This window comes from Crocodylus siamensis, chromosome 6 (genome assembly GCF_052110815.1).
Source record: "Crocodylus siamensis isolate JL-2025a chromosome 6, ASM5211081v1, whole genome shotgun sequence".
NCBI lineage: Eukaryota > Metazoa > Chordata > Crocodylia > Crocodylidae > Crocodylus > Crocodylus siamensis.
Genome location: NC_143400.1, coordinates 25,917,241 through 25,925,016, shown reverse-complemented (window position 1 = coordinate 25,925,016; position 7,776 = coordinate 25,917,241). Strand labels below are relative to the sequence as shown.

Sequence of the window (7,776 nt, the reverse complement as noted above, 5' to 3'; positions counted from 1 at the left end):
TATCTCATGGGAAGAGCCTTCAAAAAAAAAAGGAGGATGTGTAATTCTGACATCCAATACTTCTACTGTCTCACTGTTTATTCACTTGCAGACAATTGTTTAAATCCCCTACATATTAGTGATGCAATAATAATAATAAAACAGCAACTGCTAAAAAAAGTCTTCCATTCATCATCTTGCAATTGAGGGATTTATTTTAGGTGGTGCACATGGTATAAATTGAAGCAAGAAACATAACTTCCCTGCTTCAACAGTATTAACACAAAATGACCCAAGTCAAGAATCATTGTTCTTACAAAGTTACAGAATAACCCACCACCTGTATTTTTTGTAAATAGGTTGCACACTATAGCATGAAAACAATAATTTCATGAAGTTAATTATAAAAAAAACATAAGTAAAGCAAAGTCATGAAACAAAGATGGACATGATGTTCTTGCAGAGGATCAGCCTGTGGAGCAGTTTCCTTAGGGCAGCTTGGATCTCCTTGTTCCTCATGCTGTAGATGACCGGATTCATCAATGGAGGCACCACACAATACAGAACAGCTGCCAGGAGATCCAGAGCAGACGGGGAGTCAGAGACGGGCTTCATGTAGGCAATAATGGCAGTTGAAAGAAGCAGGGAGACCACAGCCAGGTGAGGAATGCAGGTGGAGAAGGCTTTCTGCCGGCCCTGCTCCAAAGGGATTCTCCACACTGCAGTGAAGATCTGAACATATGAAACAGTAATGAAAGCAAAACAGCCTAAACATAAAAACACACTGAAGGCAAGGGCTGCCAGCTCTCTGCGGTATGTGTCAGAGCAGGAGAGCTTGAGCAGCTGGGGTATTTCACAGAAGAACTGGTTGATGATATTTGAGTGGCAGAAGGGTAGACTAAAGGTGTTCCCAGTGTGCAGTGCAGAGTTGATGACACCAGCAGCCCAAGCACTGGCAGCCATCTGGACACAAGCTCTCCTGTTCATTATTATCTCATAATGCAGTGGCTTGCAGATGGCCATGTACCGGTCATATGCCATCACTGTGAGGAGGGATACATTTGCTCCCATGAAGGCAATGAGACAAAACACTTGGGCAACACATCCAGAGTAGGTAATCGAGTTGGTATTGAATAAGGAATTAGACATGGATTTGGGCACGGTCACTGAGATGGAGCCAAGGTCCAGGAGAGACAAATTAATCAAGAAAAAGAACATGGGAGAGTGAAGCTTGGGGTTGAGAGTTACAACTGTGATAACGAGGAGATTTCCCACCAGAGCTGCCAGGTATGCTGCCAGAAATGTGACAAAGTGTAAGATCTGCAGCTCCTGGATGTCAGAGAAGCCCAGGAGGAGGAACTCGGTCACGGTGGTTTGGTTGGACATTTCCCTCTTCAATGCCTTGTGCGGGGCCTGTGAAGGAAAGACAAGGGTTCTGGTCACGATCAAAGTAACAAGTATAGCAGGCGTTCATCTCGCATCGGAAACAAGTCATGAACAAACTTCAATAGGGGCTAAGTTAAAGGGCTGTAAAATTTTTAGTAGGAAGTAATATTGTTCAGATTTTATTTATTTTTATAATTTGCATTTTAAAAAAGCTGCACAAAAGTCCTTACCTGTGGGCATATATATAGAAACACCAAACGAATGAACAGAGAATATTACAGCCAAAAGCAAGTGTTAGAATTATTTGATCGGGACTGCAATAACACAGAGGGTTTGCCTTTGTATTGCTTCATGCCCTCATTCTCCTCTTTCCCCTCCCTCCATTTCAAATTCGCTGTACAACTACCTCCCTTCATCAAGCTGGCCGACCAGAGGGACATCGTCAAACCAAAGGGCCCAGCATGGAGGACAGAATAGGGTTCAGAGGCCTTGAGACAGTAGCCTATGAACCATTGTACAAAACCCACATAGTAGTCTTGGCTGGATGCTTTTTATATTCAATTTGTAATAGCAACAATGGGAAAAACAAGATTCACAGTGAAAAAAAAAAAGGCCACAGCAAGAGCAGGCTCAGTGAACACAGCACTTGTGACGGCAATAAAATGCTGGTTAAGAAATTGCTAACGCGTCCTCCTTTCCTCCTCACTGCTACCTACAACACAAACATGGGCAGCATCCCAAGAGTCACCTTGTCTGGGCTGAATCTACACCGAGTCCTGCCTGCCACGAGAAGCTGATTGATACGGTCCCCACCCCCGGCTGAATGGTCATCTCTGTGCCACGACAGGCCAATCCCATCTTCCTCTTGTCTTCACTTTGTGTCACTGATCGTTGTCATTTGGGTACAAGAACTTTAAGCTCTTTGGGCAAGCGATGCTTCTCACTATTTATTTGCTCATCACACTTTGCTGGGTCCCCTAACCCTAGTTCGAGAGGCACTCAGATATTTAAAATGCATTTTGCAGGGTATCAGCAGCAGGGGTTACTGAGTTATCCCTCCTCCAGGTGTTTTTTCTGGAAAACAGCAAAATCTTGCTGCAGTGAAGAGCTGGGATTGGCCTTCTGGTGTTGCTGGGCAATACTGAATCTCTGCCGTGGGGCTTAGAATGTAAGCCTGGAAAGAGATTTCTTTTAAAAATGTCTTCGCTTAAAGACATAATGTTTGCAATATGTACATTTCTTCAAGAGCATACGTTTCTGTAGAAGAACTAAAAATAAAATATATTGGCGGGAGGATTATTTGGTTTAAATCTGCAGTTTCCAAGGGCTTTTGACAGAAAATGTCTAGCTCCAAAGACACTGAAATATGTGGGTTCTTGGCAGCAAGTTCAGATTTTTTAAAGGAAACTGTATTCTTTTCTTTCTTTTTACAGCTAAACAATTTTTAATACCTTGCTATAAGCATTTTGACAGATTTCTAGGTGTGTGTCTTTTTTAGGGGCTTAAATAAACCAGACGTCCCCCTTGTTACCAACCAACCACAGCTAATTGCAATAACAGACTTACAGCAATGTTCTTTGTGATGTTTTCCTCAGCTTGTGAGGGATCCTCCGGTGCCAGGATACCTTGCTTCCTTTCCCGCTACTGATCTATCTAATTTCCCTTTTCCCTGCCACTGTCGCATCTTTCAAAGTCAAAATACCTTAGTAGCAGCTTTCTCCCCGCTCCAGGACTGAACTGGCAGAAGTAGATCCAAACCAGTTTCTCTCTGCATATGACAGGTCAACCTCACTGGTGTGGAAGGACTGATGCTGCAGGAAGGTGATTTATCCACATCTCTCTTCTTCTTAGGGCTTCTGGGACCTGTTCCCTCGAGCCTAGCTCAGCTTTGAAGCACACAATCAGAAATAAGCCCTCCTGGATTCACGTATTTTAAAGACACAAAGTTGTATTTTGATTGTTTAGTTTGATCACCTTTTCTCTATTGTATGCTGCTTCTAGGCCAGGCTATGTAGCATCTGGGAGCCAGATTAAAATATTCAGCCATTTCAAAAATCAGTGAGACGTGTAGTCACATTTGGCAAAACATTTACACAGGTGTGCTGGCTCAGTTTGGTATCTTACGTGGTGTTGTGAGTCCTTTTGATATGTACCTGCATTTGACACATAACAATGCCTGTGATATAGGTGACTCAGTACCTTTTCTCTCAACTTTTATGCCCTGTAATTTCCATGCTCAGGTATAGGTTTCATTATATCCATCCTGTTATTTTTCTGTTGCTTTGGTTTTCTTTAATTTCAGAAGAATAAATCCTGGGCTTGGCAAAGCACTAGAAGAGACTGAGGAACGCGGTCTTCAGTGCTCTGCTCCCTTAGGGTTCATCTACACGTCACCGTACAGCGATGTTGCTCCATTGCCATGATTTAGCTCTTTTTTTTGTACTAGTACTAAAGCACAATGCAGCAGGTGCCCCTACAGCGCCATGCACGTGGTGCACGGGTTGATTGTCCCGCTAGGCCGCTGTAGTGACACACTATATCAGGAGAGAGTGCCACTACAGTGACATAGCTGCTTATCACGTGTAGACCCACATGATTGTTATGTCACCGTAGCACACCGTACGTTGACCTAGTGCATTGCTACATCACTGTAGGGTGACATGTAGACATGTCTTGGGTGTCCAGAAAATCAGAGCCTAAGATGGCAACTAATAGACAGGAAGCAGGGGCTAGTGAAGGCAGGTCAGGATGGCTGACACTTATGAAATCTGCACTCATCTCTGGAAATAGATCAGTTCACATGTCGCAGGGCACAGTGTTCCACTCAGGGACCTGTAGGGTCAAAACCAGAGGCTGGAGAAAATATAAGTGTGCCCATCTGGCCTCGAACATCCGGTCACACACAGCATGGCCCCAGATAGTTGGAGTTGCCCGCTTGTCCGTCCCTGTAGTCCTGCCGAGTAGATGTCCCTCCCCTAGGTAGTCTCTCCCCCAATCTCTCCTGCCATGACTTTGTATCTTCTTCAGTGTGGGCTGTCCGAGTTTTGGGATCATCTTGGTTGTGGTACCGCTGGACGATGATCTTCTGTGAAGCACCACCTCCCCTCTACCTTGCCCTTTCACCCTGCCTTGACAGGTTCCTGATGATCTGGACCAAACCCCGACCATTGTTGCTCTGCGTCCTTTTGCAGAGATGGGCTATATGTCAGCTGGACCAAACCCACATGTTACCCACTGAGTCTTGCAGCCGTCTAGTCTCCCTTGAGACTGCAAACCCCCTTTTCTTGTTTAGTCAACACTCGAGGTCTCTACCATGCCTCACAAGCTCTCCAAATATGGGCAACATAAAACAGAAAGGAAAAATACCAAAAAATACGAAAGATACTTTTGAGAGGGTCAAAACCAGAGGCTGGAGAAAATATAAGCATTGATTGTGTATTTAGATTTGGGTCCGTTGTTCCATCTGGATCAAGCCTTTCAGGACACTTGTAACTCTACTAAATTATTGTTACCTTGTTTTCTGTCAAGCCAAAGCCTCCAATTCATCCCACCTGTTCACCCCAACCTACAACCTCTCCAGCTGACTCTTCAGGCTGGGGAAGCCTGTGCAGACCCCTCCAGGACAGCCGACCCTTCTGCCCACCGCCTCCTACCAGCAGAGTGCCTGGTCACTCCACCACTTCACTGCACTGCCATTTCAAGTCCTGACCTGGAGCAGGAAGTGTCTGGACAAGAGGGATCAACATGAACTCACACAACCTTCCTGGCGGTTATACCTTGTGCCTCTTCCTGCTCTCTGTGTGCTTTCCTGGCTTTACCATTTGGCTTGCCCTCTTACTCCATTCTCCTCCTGGTCCTCCTGCTTCCTGACTCAGCTTCCCCCACACACCCGTTCTCACATTGACCTCCCGGCTCCTCATCTGGCTCCTTCCTGCAATCTGCTCCCTCTGCCTTCCCGGGAGCCTGGGACCCGGTTGACACCCTCAGAGGCCATGTCTACATGAAATGTTGACTCCACAGTAGCCCTTGACTACTCCACAGTACTGTCACACAGCAGAAAACTTGACATGACACTACCACTGGGTGGTCTCAGGCAACTGTGTTGTCAGCGTCAAGAAAAAGCCGTTAGTAACGCCATTTCCTGTGCAGTCATTTAGTACTTCTTTATACAAGTACTAAATGATGGGTGACTAACTAGTGCTTGGTCAGTCTCATGTAGACGTGGTCAGAAAGCAGCCAGAGCCCAAAGCCCTACCTCTGACAAGACCAGAATCAGAAACTGCAGCTCTCACAAGCTGCAATGGCTCAGTCGGCGGTCTCTGAAATGTGGCTGCCTTCCTCACAAAGAAGTACAGGCTGGGTATGCCCACCATTTTGAAAGGGATATGTACATTGCCATCTTCAACTGAAAGACTTGGGATTCAGAAACATGTTATCACTGCAGTGAAAGGAAATACTGATGGTGCCATTCTTGAAACGAAGGATGCCATAACATTTACACCAAGATCACCAAGGCATGGGCAGACTATCACTAGTGCAAGCCCTGGAAGAATCAGGGCAAACACAGAATGAGGAGTTCAGATAACACAAAGGATCTCACTCCTATCCCAGCCCCAGGATGACACTCTACAAAGAGCACCGGGAATCCCAGAGCTTCCGACGGCAGACTTAGCTTCATGTACACAAATGCCAGGAGCATGGAGTCGAACAGAAGAAGCTGACCCTTCTGCTAACCAAACATGAATATGATCTCCTAGGGAACTAGACCTGGTGGGACAGACCTGGTGGGACTCCACCTATGACTGGACCACAGGTATTGACTGCTATAATTGTACAAGAGGGGTCGTGTTGCAAGGTGGGGCAGGGGTGTAACTCTCTATGTGAAGGAGCAGTACACTTGCCTACAGGCAGCGATTGGCACCCAAGGAGGGAGACTTGAGACCATCTGGGATAGAATAGGGGGAGAATGTGGTGGAGGTGATATAACTGTAGGAGGCTATTACAGACCTCGTAACCAGGAGGAAGAGCTTGACCATGAATTTGCTGGGGAACTGGCCAAAGCTGCATGCTTTCACTTCATGGTCATCATGAGTGACTTCAACCACCCTGGTATCTCATGGGAAGAGCATTCGGCTAAATCTGATCGGTCGCAACACTTCCTCCAAAATTTTCCCTGGCCAATGTACATCCAACCTCTTCTTGAAAACCTCCAATGAAGGAGACTCCACAACTTCCCTGGGCAATCTATCAAATGTCCTCACTACTCAGAAAACACACGTGTTTTCCCCAAATCTAATCTAAAATTACTTGGCTTGAAATGGAAGCTTGACATCCTTCCCAATGCAGCAATGGAGAACTGTTGCTTTTCACCCACGACTGCATGGCACTTATTCAGATATTTCAAGACTGCTGTGATGTGGCCACATAATTGCCTTTTCCGCAAGCTTATATATGCCTAGTTCTCTCAACCTCTCCTTGCATGGCTTGCATTGCAACCCATTATCATTCATATTACATATCTCTGAACTTCCCTAACTTTTCAGTATTATTTTAAAAATATGGAGCCCACAACTTCACATAATAGTCTAGATGAAGCCTAACCTGCAGCATGTACATTGGCACTAAGGAATCATAGAAACATAAAAGTGGAACTGTAAGATCATCAAGTCCAATCTCCTGCCACAGGCAGGAAGTTATTGGGGTCAGATGTGCTCCTGTCCAACCTCATCTTGAACACCTCCAAAGACGGCGACTGCACAGTGTCTTTTGGGAATGTCTTGCAGATTCTGGTGAGGCTTACAGAGAAGTGTTTCTTTAAGCCCAACCTGAATTTACCCTCCATTAGTTTATGCCCATGGGTACACATCTCCCTTTGAAGTGACCTCCTGAAGAGTTGCTCTCCTAGTTCTTCATGGTCCCCTCTGATGTGCTTGCAGGCAGCTATCAAGTCACCTCTCACCTTCTCTTACTCAGCCTGAACAGGCCCAGTTCCCGGAGTCTCCCCTCTTAGGGCCTAACCTCCATGCGCTTAAGCATATGGGTGGCCCGTCTTTGTACCCTCTTGACCTTTATCCATAGTCTTCTTGAAGTGTGCTGCCCAGATCTGGGCACAGTATTCCAGCTGAGGCCTGACCAATGCTGAATAGAAAGGGAGGAGCACCTCCCTGCATGTATTGGCCACACATCGGTTGATGCACGCCAGAGTTTTGGATTCCCTTCTGGAAGCCTTGACACACTGTTGGCTCATACTCATGTTCCAGTCAGTCATGGCCCCCAGGTCTCATTCAGATCCTGTGCCAGCCACTGTATATGTGTGGTGAGGGTTCTTCCTCCCCGGGTGAAGGACCTTGCACTTCTCCCTTCCTGTTAAACCTCATCTGACTTTGTTCCACCCATAAATCTGGTCTGTCA

At 46.0% G+C, this 7,776-nt stretch overlaps 1 protein-coding gene across 1 annotated transcript; it reads right to left on the bottom strand.

The window, feature by feature from the left end:
• Positions 1 to 408: 408 nt before the first annotated feature.
• Positions 409 to 1,365, bottom strand: LOC149861866 (olfactory receptor 14A16-like). Its single transcript, XM_090050687.1, has one exon. It carries the CDS (start codon positions 1,363 to 1,365, stop codon positions 409 to 411), a length of 957 nt encoding a protein of 318 aa, XP_089906813.1.
• Positions 1,366 to 7,776: the final 6,411 nt, after the last annotated feature.